The sequence below is a fragment of the Hyperolius riggenbachi genome, chromosome 8 (genome assembly GCF_040937935.1).
Source record: "Hyperolius riggenbachi isolate aHypRig1 chromosome 8, aHypRig1.pri, whole genome shotgun sequence".
Lineage (NCBI taxonomy): Eukaryota > Metazoa > Chordata > Amphibia > Anura > Hyperoliidae > Hyperolius > Hyperolius riggenbachi.
The window spans coordinates 280,318,988-280,335,524 of record NC_090653.1 but is presented as its reverse complement, the minus strand read 5'-3'; the positions used below and the strand labels follow the sequence as shown (position 1 = coordinate 280,335,524).

At 48.9% G+C, this 16,537-nt stretch overlaps 1 protein-coding gene across 1 annotated transcript in view; it reads left to right on the top strand.

The window, feature by feature from the left end:
- The window catches only part of LOC137528584 (histo-blood group ABO system transferase-like), a 107,999-nt gene that overhangs the window by 55,624 nt on the left and 35,838 nt on the right, over positions 1-16,537 (top strand). The window contains exons 3-4 of the mRNA XM_068249925.1: positions 10,969-11,025; positions 15,824-15,889. Of these exons, the coding sequence (XP_068106026.1) occupies positions 10,969-11,025; positions 15,824-15,889 (123 nt within the window). The remainder of the gene's footprint in view (positions 1-10,968; positions 11,026-15,823; positions 15,890-16,537) is intronic.

The following is a 16,537-nucleotide window of genomic DNA, read 5'->3' as shown; positions in this document are numbered from 1 at the left end:
TAAGTAAATGGGATTCTTCATCACTATATAAACAGGTAGGGGACCTCCATATAAAATCAGGGCCTCTGTGAGTTTGTTCAGATGGAGTGATTGATGTAAGGGCATGGTTGGATATAACAAGATCTTGTATAGTGGCTGAACTTAGTCTAGGGATTAGGGACGGATCAAAAGATAGTCTATCAGAATCAGAATCATTAATTTCGCCAAGTACAACGCGGGGGTTGTACCCGGAATTATTTTTGGCACATACAGGGTCGGTGATGGTACGGTAACAGCAGAATCATAGACATACAAAGGTCGTTTCAGAGATATACAAGCCAATATGTAACTGTAGAAAAAGAAAGATGAATTCCGGGCACCTTCCGTCCAGTGTTATTTATTGTAGCAAATGATGACAGACATCCATCTAGGTACCACAAACAATGACTACCTCATTCTGATGGTGTTCAAAGGTGATGGTCGGGTGGAGGTGGAGGAGCCAGGGCACAAGGTGGGACAGGCGACGGCCGTTTCGCGTCTCTACAGACGCTTGGTCACGCAGCGTACCACTTTACTGGGCGCTCCGCAAACTTCCGGTATATCACGGGGGTAAGCCCCGCCTCTTCCGGAATCCGCGTGCGCCGTATGTGATTGGAGGGAGAGGGTGGATGAAGTCAGGAGGCGTGTGTGCATACGGCTGAAACTGCCGATCCCAGGGTGCTCAGCGCGCAACCCTGCCCAAAGGGGCTGGGTGCGCGGAAAGGCTACGCCCATCAGGCTGGGACTTATGGACACGCAAGGCTGCGTGCCGAAAACACGCCCGCCGTGTCCATACATCAGCCTTGGCGTAAATGGTGGCCATGGTAACGCATGTTACAACCACCAAGCCTACTTGGCACGGGAGGGAGGCGTGTGTTCACATCTCCCCTACCTGTAAATGACCAGCAGTAACACAGGGGGGACACCATTCCAGTCCACCCCAGGTCGCCAGCTGCACAGTACCTCCTGTCCTCAACCATCCTCCTAGGTGTTATTGTGACATATGTGACATAAAACCTAACAAATTTGGAAAACAGACATACAGCAGAACATACTTAAACCAAAAATTGGTATATACCTACAACTCTAGGAATAACATATACTGATAAGGAAACGCACAGATCCTATTCCTGGGACCTTACTGGAATTGGGAGGGACAGAACAAATAGAAAATGCCAAAATTGACAAATGTCATTATCAAAACTACGGACAATCACCATTTGGGACATCATCAACATTAAATTAATACAAAACACAATTCTTCATCTTCATCATTGAATACGGCGACCTCAAGGGTCTAACATACAAGCCAGTTCAATTTTGTCATTCAGGCCCGTTGGGCCCAATGCATCAGTCCGTAATATGATACGTGTTTCCCTTCTGAGGAGTAATTTATCTCTGTCGCCCCCCCTTGTTGGAATTTCCACCTTCTCGAGCACCGCAAAGGTGCTCGAGAAGGTGGAAATTCCAACAAGGGGGGGCGACAGAGATAAATTACTCCTCAGAAGGGAAACACGTATCATATTACGGACTGATGCATTGGGCCCAACGGGCCTGAATGACAAAATTGAACTGGCTTGTATGTTAGACCCTTGAGGTCGCCGTATTCAATGATGAAGATGAAGAATTGTGTTTTGTATTAATTTAATGTTGATGATGTCCCAAATGGTGATTGTCCGTAGTTTTGATAATGACATTTGTCAATTTTGGCATTTTCTATTTGTTCTGTCCCTCCCAATTCCAGTAAGGTCCCAGGAATAGGATCTGTGCGTTTCCTTATCAGTATATGTTATTCCTAGAGTTGTAGGTATATACCAATTTTTGGTTTAAGTATGTTCTGCTGTATGTCTGTTTTCCAAATTTGTTAGGTTTTATGTCACATATGTCACAATAACACCTAGGAGGATGGTTGAGGACAGGAGGTACTGTGCAGCTGGCGACCAGGGGTGGACTGGAATGGTGTCCCCCCTGTGTTACTGCTGGTCATTTACAGGTAGGGGAGATGTGAACACACGCCTCCCTCCCGTGCCAAGTAGGCTTGGTGGTTGTAACATGCGTTACCATGGCCACCATTTACGCCAAGGCTGATGTATGGACACGGCGGGCGTGTTTTCGGCACGCAGCCTTGCGTGTCCATAAGTCCCAGCCTGATGGGCGTAGCCTTTCCGCGCACCCAGCCCCTTTGGGCAGGGTTGCGCGCTGAGCACCCTGGGATCGGCAGTTTCAGCCGTATGCACACACGCCTCCTGACTTCATCCACCCTCTCCCTCCAATCACATACGGCGCACGCGGATTCCGGAAGAGGCGGGGCTTACCCCCGTGATATACCGGAAGTTTGCGGAGCGCCCAGTAAAGTGGTACGCAGCGTGACCAAGCGTCTGTAGAGACGCGAAACGGCCGTCGCCTGTCCCACCTTGTGCCCTGGCTCCTCCACCTCCACCCGACCATCACCTTTGAACACCATCAGAATGAGGTAGTCATTGTTTGTGGTACCTAGATGGATGTCTGTCATCATTTGCTACAATAAATAACACTGGACGGAAGGTGCCCGGAATTCATCTTTCTTTTTCTACAGTTACATATTGTATTGGTGCTTTTTTCCTTTCAACACCGCAGAGCACACGTCCCAGCAATTGACAGAGGCGACCACAGATGGTACGGTGAGAATTTAGTGCTTTTTTATTCACTCACACAATCCTGCTCACGCAATAGGGAGTGCCACTCCTGGGTCCCCTTTTGCTCTCTCTACAGAGATATACAAGCCGTCATATTACAAGATTTACACGTTGCAAATTATACAAAACGTAAGCTAGATGGGTCCGTCTGAGTGCTATGTCGAGCGGAGCAGCCTGCTGCACTCTGTGCGGCGCTCACTGCTCTGCAGCAATAACAGACACCCCACCGCATGTCTTGGAAAATGCAGGTGGTGAGAGAAAAGGAGAAAAGAAGAAAAGGAGCGACAGTAGACAGTGAGAAAGAAAGCAGTGGAAGGTAAGACCCCCTGAGATTGCCATGCAACCTAGTCCATTTAAAGAGTAACTGTCAGGCTGCAGAAGCTAATTTAAACCTCTATTCTCCTGTGTTAAACAGTTTAGAAGGAAGCCCAAAAGCAATTAGTGAAGATAAAAATCTCAGTTACCTTTGATGTGTGCTTATCAGCAAGGCTGTTATTCTTAAGAAGACGCAAGCCGCATACCATACTGCAAAGCATTCTGGGGCTCTCCCCTCGGCTGCTAATGAGACGTTACAGCAGCTTGTAATCGCGTAGCACTGATAAATCTCGGGCAGAGTACACTGCAGGTGTCAGCTATTGTTCCTAGCCACATGGCTCATTAATATTCACTGCACACTGTGTTATTTAGTGCCAGCTTATCTGTGATCAGGAAGCAGGCAGGACATGACGACACATTTGACAGAAAAACATGGAGCCTGCCATGAGCTGTCAGGAGCATCTATCTCTGCATATACTATATACAAATTCTGTGAAATCCAAACGTGGACAGTGAAATGCATATGTAATGTAAGTACAGCCAATCTTTAGCTACTGATATATGTGTTTATTTTCTCTGAGACCTTATACCTAACAGCTCCTCTTTAAATGTCTGGCAGGCTGTGACGGATCTGCAGCTGCTACTCAGGCACTGTGTGGTAAAGTGCCAGTAGGTGCCAGTTCGGTGGATTATTTAAGCCTGGCAGACCCCGTGGAGACCGGTGGAAGGTGGCAGACCCCGTGGGAACCAGGTGGAAGGTGGCGGTACTAGGTTGTTGGAGCAGGGCCCGGCAGCCGGTGGTAGCACTAGGTTGTTGGAGCAGGCCCGGCAGCCGGTGGACCAGGCTAGCCTCAGCAAAAAGTTCCTCTGTCTGTGGAGGGCCTGGATGCTTTCTGTGGAGGCCCCACATAAGGTGAAGCAGTTCCTGGGCCTATGGTCACGGCCACGTGGGGATGATGTACCTTTTGGCCAGCCTGGTGGTGCAGTGCAGAACTTCTGGCCCTATGTTGTGCCTGTGGAGGCTCTGGCAGTGGTGGAGGTGAGACTCCGATGGAAGCACACTGGCAGCGGAGGTCATGCTGGGCTGCTTACAGGCAAGGTTAGGGACCAGGGCTGCGCGAGGATCAGCAGCCTACCGTGCCTGTTGTTAGGGCAGACACTGATCCTGGTCTGGTGGAGAGCTCCCTGTGCGCTGGTCACGCGGATGTCGACAGAAGCAGCACACCGGGGCAGTGGCCGAGAGCCGGCGTGGTTGCTGCAGGGACACCCTCCCACGTGGTGCATCGGAGTCCTAGGAGCCGGAGCGGTAAAAATGTCTCCAGTGTGCGCGGTGGCTCAGCCAGCTGTAGAGAGGAGACCCGGACAGTGGCGATAGTGTGGCAGCGGTGGAGGGCCACTGAGGGCAGTGCCGTGCAGTTGCGGCAGATGGTATGCCACCGGTGGGCAGATGCAGCCCAGTTCCTGGAGGGAACCGACACTCAGGTCCTCAGCAGAATGGGGGCCCGGGGTCCCAGCACCGAGAAGTCCAGATCCATCATGGGGGCGGTGCGTCACATGGGCCATCAGCTGCGACCTCCCACATGAGGAGCCGGTCCTCACAACCAGCGCTGGGGAGCCGCAGCCCGGAGAGCCAGAGCACCGGTCGACGATCCAACGGTGTAGGGGAGCTGGCAGGAGCTCGTGCAGTGATCCATGGCCGGGGGCCCCCACAGAGAAGAGGTAAAAGGAGAAGTTACAGCTGGAGCCCTGTGGCCGTGGCTACCCGCTCAGGCACCATCTTTGATATTTTTTTTTATCCTTGGAAAGGATTGATGGGGAGGGGAATAAAATGTATATTCCCTACAGTAGGGATGTGAATAGTGCCACGTATCATGCAATAATAAGAGAGAGGCGAAAGCAGAGAGGTTGGTGCGTTTGAGATTAAGATGGGCAGGTCTGGAGGCCCCACATTTCCTATCTTCCAAAGCATGCATTACTTCATTAAAATCCCCTCTCACTATTACATTAGGGTTGGTTTCTGCCAACAAGTGAGTGCTAATGTCCTGAAAAAAGCAGCTTGCGGACCACACAGATTATATATAGTAATAGAAACTCCACCTGATAGCGACACATCTGCCCTCCTTATTAGTAAAGATCGGCTTAATTGTACCCTTAAAGAGAATCTGTACTCTAATATTCTTACAATAAAAAGCATACCATTCTATTCATTATGTTCTCCTGGGCCCCTCTGTGCTGTTTCTGCCACTCTCTGCTGCAATCCTGGCTTGTAATTAACAGTTTTAGGCAGTGTTTACAAGCAAACTAACCAGCTTGTAATAGGCTCACATAAACAGAGTGTGTGAGTCATACAGAGTGTGCAGGGGCCCTGCAGAGGGTGTGTATCGCTTCTATCCAATCACAAGCAGCCCTGCACATTCCACACAATCAAGCTTTAGCCCGACAGACACATTTATTACAGAGACAGTGCAATTAGGAAAGGCTGCAGTAAGCCAGAGCACATTAGAACAGGCATAGGAACTTATAGGATAGAAGAAATAAGACTGAAAAATTTGTTACAGAGTCTCTTTAAAGTGGAACTGAAGTATGCTAAAACAAATACGAGTTTCACTTACCTGGGGCTTCTGCCAACCCCCTGCAGCCGAACTGTGTTCACAAAGTTTTCAAATGATCCTCCGTTCCCCCGCCACATGGAGGATCGTATGGTAGCATTACGGGCACAGGCAGGCTGCAGGGGGCTGGCAGAAGCCCCAGGAAAGTGAAACTCTTTAACCTTTTCGGGACCGGCCACCTACCCCCCCTTAAGGACCAGGCATTTTGCGCGGGAAGGGGGTGCGCGCATTTGGGGGGGGGGTCAGGCGGCCGGATCCCGTCTGTGGCTGCCTGGATTTGTGTCCCCCCATGGTGGCCTGGGCCCCCCCTTCTGCCAGCAGCCTTCACTTACCTTCCAGGCTCCAGCGATGAGCCGCATGGGACCCTCTTCTCCAACCGGCATCTCCATTCTGTTTGACGATCAGTTCCGGGTCGCCGCTTGATGACGTCATCAAGCCGGGACCCGGCGCTGACGTCAGACGGAGCGGAGATGCCGGCCAGAGCGGAGGGGGGCGCCAATCGTCGCGGGAACGGCAGGGAGGTGAGTGGATCCTCTTCTTTCCCCCCCTGCCGCCGCAGCTGTCAAACTGATCACTACGATCCGACGGCGATTGTAGTGATCATGTGATCAGCAGCCATACGCGATGGCTGCTGATCACTCGGGGGAGATGTCGGCTGTCATATGACAGCTTAATCTCCCCCTCCGGGTGCGCACGATCGCGTCGGGAGCGGAAACTGCGGGCCGGCGTAGATCCTACGCCGCATCAGGCTAGAACAGCCACAAGTGCGGCGTAGGATCTCACAGAGGCGGTCCCGAAAAGGTTAAGGCGTCTACTGACAAATATTAAAACACCGGCTTTTATATTGAGTGAGGGAGAGCCCAAGCAATGAGTCACCCATTTCTTTTTCACAAATTGGATCTCTTTGTAGCCCAGATTTGTCTCATGCGGGAGAGCGATGTCTGTCTTAAACTTAAGGGCTTCAAGGTGTCTAAGCACCAGGGCCCGTATGCAATTCACTTTTTCTCCTGAGTTTTCTCCTAGGTTATATTTTCATGCCTTGTTATAATATGCCTTTTAAACCACCAGCAAGCAAGAAAATGCGCACAATCATTTTTCTAGTACTTTTTCACCAACTTCTGGGTACTTTTTCATTTGTAAAATGTTTTAAAGTTATTCTGAAGAGAATATGAAAATGATCACCTGGGAGATAACTCAGGTGAAAAAGTGAATTGCATATTTTAACTAGGGATCGTAACTAGAGATGGCTCGAACGGTTCGCCCGCGAACAGTTCCAGGCGAACTTTAGGTGGTTCGCGTTCACCAGCGAAGGCAAACTTTTGCGGAAGTTCGATTCGCCCCCATAATGCTTCATTAAGAACAACTTTGACCCTCTACATCACAGTCAGCAGGCACATTGTCGCCAATCAGACTACACTCACTCCTGGAGCCCCACCCCCCCTTATAAAAGGCAAGGTTCTCCTGCCATTTTACTCACTCGTCTGCCTACAGTAATTAGTTAAGGGACAGCTGCTGACTCTGCTAGAGAAAGCTTAGTTAGGCTCTTGTAGGCTTGTTAGCTTGCTCCTTCCTCCCTCCTCCTCCGGAGGGTCTTGTCTTCCAGGGAATTGTAGGATTTCAAAAGCCAGCTTACATACCTTGGTCTGGAATTGAACCCAGGTCTTAGCGCTTGGTTGGTCAGCCCTCTTCATCACTACACCACCACCAACACTACATTCTGAAGCCAGCCTAGCATGTACCATTATGATATATCCAAGAGAAAAATGAGCTTGCTTAGGGATTTGTAGGATTTCAAAAGCCAACTCACATGCATTGGGCAGGAATCGAATCCAGGCCTACCGCGTGGTAGGCTGCTATCCTAACCATTATACCACCAACACAACACACTACAATTCTACATGCTAAAGCCAGCCTAGCATGTACCATTATGATATATCCAAGAGAAAAATGAGCTTGCTTAGGGATTTGTAGGATTTCAAAAGCCAACTCACATGCATTGGCCAGGAATTGAACCCAGGCCTACCGCGTGGTAGGCTGCTATCCTAACCATTGTACCACCAACACTACATGCTGAAACTTCTTGGAGCAGACTTACTTCCTACCTCCAAAAGACACACATACTGTACATCCCCATAAAATCATTCAAAAGCAACTGCGTGTACAGTCTTTGTGGTGCCAATGTCTCCCCCCCAGGGGCCACGCCTAACAAGCACTATCGTAAAAAAAGAAAAGTAAATGAAAAACTGCATATAAACAATCAATTAGACCCAGTGAGAGAGCAATAACCCCAATAAAACGTTCCCGGCTGAACCAGTCTAGAGATGAAAGTTAGCCTGGACATGGCGATCACTTACCAGGAACAAGAGCTAGAACAAGAACAAGTACTTGAGGATCTCTTTGGTTGGAGATCTCAAATTAAAATTAGTTTTCTCAAGCAGCAACAGAGAAAATAGAATGGGTCTTCAGTTCACTTCTTCCCTGTAATGCACAAGCTTCTTTGCTTCTGAAAGCCTTTAGGAACAGGCCACAGCAAGATGGCAGACCATGGTGTATAGAAGATCAGTCAGGAAATCCTCTGGGATATTGTTGTCGGGGAAGTGGCATTCCAGACAGGGGAAGGGAATTTTGAGAAGAGATACTTGTCTGCATCCTTCGGATGTTTGAACACTTGGAATTTGCCATCATCCCCTAGTATCTTGAGAGTGGCAGGGTAGATGAGTGAGAATTTGATTTGCTTCAGGGCTGAAAAGGAGCATGCTTTAGATAAAGCTTGGTGCCTCTGTGTAACTTCATAAGAAGAGTCATTAACCTCCCTGGCATTTAATTTCCTTGCAATTTTTGCACCAAGGTGGTACAATTTTTTTTAAGGGTTTCTGTGACGGAACCGCTTGCTAGACCCTGACCCGGGCCACTCCGTCAAGTCAACGCTTCCAGAACCTCAGGAACCAACTCAGCTGCAGGACAGTACTGGAATAAACCTATGCATTTGGCAGAACCAATGTCATTAATTAAGCAAGCCCGCACAGAAGCAAGAGACAGCACTCTGAAATTCTGTGATCCCAAACAGTAACTAACTTTAGTTACTAACAAACAAAAACTATTTATACACAGAGCCCCCACCTTTGGGAAGGATTGCCCATCCCAACCATGTGGTACTCACTATACAAGGTTAAACAGTTTATCTTATCTACGTAACACAATTAGGTCCAGCACCTGGAATACACTGCTGTACACATTATGCTGGGCATACACGGGAGTTGTGCAGCCTGATGGCTCGATTGATAATATCCGACAGGTCCGATGACCTGCCGGATAGATTCTCTGCTCGATCCCCGCCGGCAGACAATAGCGGGGAATCGAGCGGCTGATAAAGAGCGCCGGCGGGGACGCGGCTAATCGGCCGCTGGATCGCCCCGTGTATGGCCAGCATTACAATGGCTCCCCACAGAGATAATTAAATCAGGTGATGATATTCCTGGACCGATAGTCTTTTGAAGACACACTGTCTCTCAAGGTGTTAAATGTCTCCAGCCATGTGGGCACCATCCAAGGGCCTGTGACCTCATAGGGCAAGACACAGAATGAAGTCTAGAATTATTCAAACCCCCAGTCTGTAATCATCCCATGTTTACCATACATTGGAGTGTTGGTGGTTCTGTAGGCTGATCTGGGTTAAGCGCCACATGACAGTTTCTTTACATTGTAAGCATTTTTGCTGACTGCTAGCAAGTTGTGATCTTGAAAGCTGTTCACAAGCATGAAAATTTATTTTTTACTTTATTTTTTTGCTGCTATGGATAGTAGTGCTGCCAATGGCTTTTTTTTTTCCTTACACTTAGAATTTTTATATTGGATCCAATACAAAAAAATTGAATCTGCCGCCTGATGTGATGACAAAGTGTGCACCCAACACAAGGGGGCGCATGCAGCATCATCAGAGGGACACTCCGCGGGACGTGATCGCCGGGGGACAGATGAAGAAAGAAAAAGAGAGTCACGCTCATTCATACCACTAGGCAGGTTTAATAGCTTAAATGGATGTTTTTTGGAATAGAAGAGGCTGCGTCAGTGACTTAATGGCTCGCAATAGTTTAACTTTAGCATTATAATCCAAATAGCGAGCCATAATAAGCCAGGGGGTGGGGGGCTTTAGCGATATCTGCTTGGGGGTGTGGGGGCACTCTGTAAGCACGTTCCACCAGAAAGTCTCCAGTGCGATTCAGGAGCTTTTTTCACAGAACTCAGGAATTGCGCTCAGGCGGCAGGTTTCAGGGAGGCCCACAGCTCTGAGGTTATTTCGCCTCACCCTTTTTTTCTAAATTCTCAATGTGTGTGTGATAGACAGTAATTTTGTTTGGTGCAAGGGCAAACCCAAGATTTCCAAGGGGGGGATTCCTGAAAGGTCTTCCTCAGCCACGCACAATACAGTATAACAATATGGTAGGATATCATGCTGGGTAAACATAATGCAATTTCCCATCCGACTGACTGAATCAGATGATTATTTCCTAAATGTCCAATCTACTCCCGATTGTTAACGGGATCGATCAGGAGCAGTTTGGATACTTGCAGCTCCCCCTATGCTCCTATACAGCATGCTGGTACAGGGAGAAAGCTGGAGTTGTGAAGAGCAAACACTGAGTGCAGAGCCAGGACAGGTCCTCCAGCACCCAAGGCTGAGACACCAGAGTGCGCCCCTCCATCCCTCCCACCCCAGCCGTCACACACTAATTGCTATTAGACTAAGAGGCCCCTCCCCCATCCCTCCCACCCCAGCCGTCACACACTGATTGCTATTACACTAAGAGGCCCCTCCCCATCCCTCCCACCCCAGCCGTCACACACTGATTGCTATTAGACTAAAAGGCGCCCCAGGGCCCCCAACACCTTAATCTCTAGTTATCTGGCTCTTGCAGTCACTGCCATGAATCCCCTTTTCCTATTTCTCTCTGCTTCAAACACAATAGGGGAATGATAGCTGAATGAGTTGTGCTCCCCTCCTACACTGTGCCCTCAGGCTGGAGTCTCTCTCGCCTCTGCCTCGCCCTGCGCCCCTCCTACACTGTGCCCTGAGGCTGGAGCCTCTCTCGCCTCTGCCTCTGCCCCACCTCCTACACTGCGCCCTGCAGCTGGAGCCTCTCTCGCCTCTGCCTCGGCCCGGCCATGACTGAGTGCTGTGCTTAGCTAGGGTTTCAATGAATAGGGTTTCTGTTCTTATACTCAGCCCTTCAATGTGTTTTTCCTGTATATATCCCTGCACACAGTCCCAGGATATATTGACGCACATTGCATTGTGGATAATGTGATAAATGAGTTGTACTTGTGCTCAGGTGGTGTTTTTGTGCTTTCAGGTACACGCTTAAACATAAACGCTGGGATGCAAGCATGGCCTTCCTCTGCGACATGCAGTGAGTAGTCCTGTTGTGGGAGTTTTGTTTAATGACTGTATGCGATCCTGGGCAAATCAGGATAAAAGGGAGCAGGAGCTCTTAGTGAAAAAAGGGTGCCACCATAGACGCCATTATAAAAGCTGTGATTTCCTGGCGCTGAAAATGACTTTCTTTGCTGCAAATCTCGTCTTTTATAATGAACGCAATTTGCGGCAAAGTAGATAAATTTCAGCACTTGATAGAATCATCGAGGCATACGGATGTGCAAATTACGGCATTACATAGCGAGCATAGTGCCACAATTTGCATATCCGTATGCCCCTTGGTGCCCAATAGAAATGTTCGCCAAAATGTACCTTCTTTGCCGCAAATCGTGGCTTTGCAGTGGGGGAAGGTTAAGGTTGGGGGTGGTTGAGGGTTAGTCGGGGGGTTAAGTGTTAGGCATAGTTAGATGGAGATCTGTTTCTTTAGGAAAGGACTTATACAAAAAACTATAATGCAATCTTGTAGTACAAAATATTCTTTAGAAAACTTTATTGACACCTATAGAAAAAAAATCTATATAAAAAGTTCTTTGGATCCACAGAATCAGTCTTTCACCTCGAAGGGTTCTTAAAAATAATGAAAATGTATTTCATTTTTATATGGGAAGGTGTATAATAGGGTATTTGGATGTGGTTTTACTTTTTGGCCACAAGATGGAGATACAGAGTTAGTGTGTTCTAAAAATAGAAACAGAACCAAGTGTTTGTATTTGTTTATATTTGTGTAAATACAGGGATGTAGATACTGTGCTGGGGGAGGTGAAAAGGTTAAGCAAATAATTATACATCCAAGAAGAAATATAGAACTGACAAAAACTGTGGTCTGGCGTGGCTTGATGTATGGTTGTAGCTTTAAAGGCGTACGTTTAAAGGCCTTTAATGCTACAACCATTCATCAAGCCAAGCCAGACCACAGTATTTTTCAGTTCTATATTTCTTCTTGGATGTCTAATTATTTGCTTAAAGTGAGTGTCCAAGGTATTTAAAAAAAAGGATCCACTTACCTGGGGCTTCCTCCAGCTTGTGGCAACCGTCCTGTGCCCTCGCCGCAGCTCCGGAGGCTCCTGGTCTTCTCCCCTGGCACAGGCGCAGAACTACGGTGCCTATGCAGTACTGTCCTGATGATGTCGGCCGGACCACGTGACCCGCGCCGTGGAGTGCAGAAGACGCCGACCCGGAACCCGACCTGGCGAGGTCGGCTGCGCCAGGGGAGAAGACCGGGAACCTCCGGAGCTGCGCACAGGACGGCTGCCACGGGTTGAAGGAAGCCCCAGGTAAGTGGATCTTTTTTTTTTTTTAAATACCTTGGACGTTTCCTTTAAAGACTGATTCTGTGGATCCAAAGAACTTTTTATATAGATTTTTTTCTATATGTGTCAATAAATTTTTCTAAAGAATATTTTGTAGTACAAGATTGCATTATAGTTTTTTTGTATAAGTCCTTTCCTAAAGAAATAGATGTTGAAGTGGGTAAGGTGGACCACCTGTTAAAAATGACTGTGTTTTTGCCCTTCACCGTATAAAGAGTGGCACCCGAATATAGACCTGTAATAGTTAGAGGGAGGCCTTAGGGTTAGGCATCGGAAGAGGGTGCTCTTAGGGTTAGGCATCAGTAGAGGGAGGTCTTAGGGGGTTAGGCATCAGTAGAGGAAGGTGATAGGGTTAGACATTGGTAGAGGGAGGTCTTAGGGTTAGCCATCGGTAGAGGGAGGGTTCTGTGTGAGAGTAGGGTTAAGTTATAGTAAAATATCGGTAAAGATTACTGTTGGAATTAAGTAGTGGGGCTGTGGTTGGAGGAATCAACGTGGGAAAGAGGCAGAAGGGCTGTTAGTGGGGCTGTGGCTGGAGGAGCTTGTGTGGGGCGGAGGTAGAAGGGCTGTTAGCAGAGCTGTGTCTGTCTAGATGAGCTTGTGTAAGCCAGAAGCAGAAAGGCTGTTAATGGGGCTGTGGCTGGAGGAGCTTGTGTGCGCCAGTGGCAGATGGGATGTTAGTAGGGCTGTGGCTGGAGGAGTCCATGTGAAGGAGGCAGAAGGGCTGTTCGCTGGGCTGTGGCCAGAGGAGTCAGTTGGGGAAGTAGACATGTGGGCTGTTAGTGGGCCTGTGGCTGGAGGAGTCCATGTGAGCCAGAGACAGAAGGGCTGTTAGTGGGCCTGTGGCAGGAGGAGTCCATGTGGGCCAGAGACAGAAGGGCTGTAAGTGGGGATGCGGCTGGAGGAGTCCATGTGGGCCAGAGACAGAAGGGCTGTTAGTGGGGCTGTGGCTGGAGGAGTCCATGTGGGCCAGAGACAGAAGGGGTGTTAGTGGGCCTGTGGCTGGAGGAGTCCATGTGAGCCAGAGACAGAAGGGGTGTAAGTGGGCCTGTGGCTGGAGGAGCCCATGTAGGCCAGAGACAGAAGGGGTGTTAGTGGGGCTGTGGCTATAGGAGTCCATGTGGGCCAGAGACAGAAGGGGTGTTAGTGGGCCTGTGGCTGGAGGAGTCCATGTAGGCCAGAGACAGAAGGGGTGTTAGTGGGGCTGTGGCTGGAGGAGTCCATGTGGGCCAGAGACAGAAGGGGTGTTAGTGGGCCTGTGGCTGGAGGAGCCCATGTAGGCCAGAGACAGAAGGGGTGTTAGTGGGGCTGTGGCTGGAGGAGTCCATGTAGGCCAGAGACAGAAGGGGTGTTAGTAGGGCTGTGGCTGGAGGAGTCAACATGTGAAGGAGGCAGAAGGGCTGTTCGCTGGGCTGTGGCCAGAGGAGTCAGTTGGGGAAGTAGACATGAGGGCTGTTAGTGGGGCTGTGGCTGGATGAGTCAATGTGGGCCAGAGGTAGAAGGGCCATTAGTGGGCCTGTGGCTGGAGGAGTCCATGTGGGCCAGAGACAGAAGGGCTGTTAGTGGGGATGTGGCTGGAGGAGTCCATGTGGGCCAGAGACAGAAGGGCTGTTAGTGGGGCTGTGGCTGGAGGAGTCCATGTGGGCCAGAGACTGAAGGGGTGTTAGTGGGCCTGTGGCTGGAGGAGTCCATGTAGGCCAGAGACAGAAGGGGTGTTAGTGGGGCTGTGGCTGGAGGAGTCCATGTGGGCCAGAGACAGAAGGGGTGTTAGTGGGCCTGTGGCTGGAGGAGTCCACGTGGGCCAGAGACAGAAGGGCTGTTAGTGGGCCTGTGGCAGGAGGAGTCCATGTGGGCCAGAGACAGAAGGGCTGTTAGTGGGGCTGTGGCTGGAGGAGTCCATGTGGGCCAGAGACAGAAGGGCTGTTAGTGGGCCTGTGGCAGGAGGAGTCCATGTGGGCCAGAGACAGAAGGGCTGTTAGTGGGGCTGTGGCCAGAGGAGTCCATGTGGGCCAGAGACAGAAGGGCTGTTAGTGGGCCTGTGGCTGGAGGAGTCCATGTGGGCCAGAGACAGAAGGGCTGTTAGTGGGGCTGTGGCTGGAGGAATCCATGTGGGCCAGAGACAGAAGGGGTGTTAGTGGGCCTGTGGCTGGAGGAGTCCATGTGGACCAGAGACAGAAGGGGTGTTAGTGGGCCTGTGGCTGGAGGAGTCCATGTGGGCCAGAGACAGAAGGGGTGTTAGTGGGCCTGTGGCAGGAGGAGTCCATGTGGGCCAGAGACAGAAGGGCAGTTAGTGGGGCTGTGGCTGGAGGAGTCCATGTGGGCCAGAGACAGAAGGGCTGTTAGTGGGCCTGTGGCTGGAGGAGTCCATGTGGGCCAGAGACAGAAGGGCTGTAAGTGGGGCTGTGGCTGGAGGAGTCCATGTGGGCCAGAGACAGAAGGGGTGTTAGTGGGCCTGTGGCTGGAGGAGTCCATGTGGGCCAGAGACAGAAGGGGTGTTAGTGGGCCTGTGGCTGGAGGAGTCCATGTGGGCCAGAGACAGAAGGGGTGTTAGTGGGGCTGTGACTGGAGGAGAGTTAATGTCATAAAAGGTGTATATGTAGGAGTGTGACTAAAGGACTGTATTTGGAAATGTCACAGAAAGTGTGTATAGGAGAACATCACTGGAGGGCACATTCTGGAGTGTGGCCAAAGAACTGTATTTGGGAGTGTTACAGGAGGATTGTTTGTGAGATTTTTGCCAGTGGACTTGAAGAACAACATGGGAATGAGATAACTTATCACCTTAAAAAAAAACACACAGAGACACAGGGAGCCCAAGTGTTGTAGTGAGGGTGGATGAATTATTAGAGGACATGAAAGAACTATGGTACTTACAATAACGGGTTACAATGAGGGCAACCAACCAAGAAGGCAAGTGGATAAAAACCTCAGGATCTTTTTAGGATGGTCTCTCTCTTGGAAAAATAAGGACTCTAGCTGAAGCAGGGGGCCACACCTCCCAACAGGACTATAACAGAACAAGTAGGGGAAAGATGCGACCAGATCAGGATAAAACTAGGTTAAAACCAATAAAATAAAATGGAAGAGGTGGCTTATCTCAAAAACTGACACTTATAACGGTGTAAGAATACAATTATTTTTTAGACAGTGGCGACGCGTTTCGTGGGCTCATCCCACTTCATCAGGCCAAGTTTTCATGCCAAAACAATAGTGTAGTCAAACTTTTAGCACCTCAAATCTCCGCTACATCATTATTTTATCCCAATCTGGGTACCTCATTCCCCCACTTGTTCTATTTGGAAGTGTTGCCCTTCAGTGGACAGGCTGAAGAAGATCTCTGAACTGGGTATAGTGGGGACTAGATACTGACAGTCAAGAATTAATAAACAATAACAAGTAATGATATGTTAGGCTAATGAATGATGCCACTTTTATTGTGTTCTCTATACTCTTTATATGCAGGGTCGGGCGCAAAAATTTCACCAACACCAACCAGGTGGACCTTCTGAGGGATGTTTTCCTACAAAGGTGATCTTTTACCTCTTCATACAGGGGGTAGTAACTGTAATGGCTATTTTTATTGGCTGAAATCACAAAGATTGTGAATGATGTATTTGAAATGATAACATTTTCCCCACTTGTATATTATCAGAAATGCTGTAAATGAGATAGAAGAACGTCATGGATTCCATCCATGTTCTTTCACGCTTGACCTCTGTGGCTGGAACCCCATCTGGTGTGAGGAAAGCTCTGGGGTGGCTAGTGACCATGGTGGACTTTATGGACCAAGCAGTTCTCATGGTGGTTAGGAATCATTCTAATGCTGGGAATACACCATGAGATATTTTGAGATGGTTCAATAGATAATTTCCAACAGGTCTAAACTTATTTTTGATTGATCGATTTCTCATAGAAGTGAATAGAAATTAATAAGATAATTGATTTGAAAATTGATTGGACAGTAAATCTGCTGAAAAATCTCATTGTTTATTCCCAGCATTACACCAGTGTATCATTGTAACCTCAACAAGCCCAAAGACAACATGCGTTCTGAGGGCCATCCACTTTTTAGTCAGCTACAACAAATACAACATCTCATCTCCACATGCAGCACATACATTGAGTTTTATTGCTAGTGAGTTTGGTGCAAGTGGTAGCCGATAATATGTAATTTCT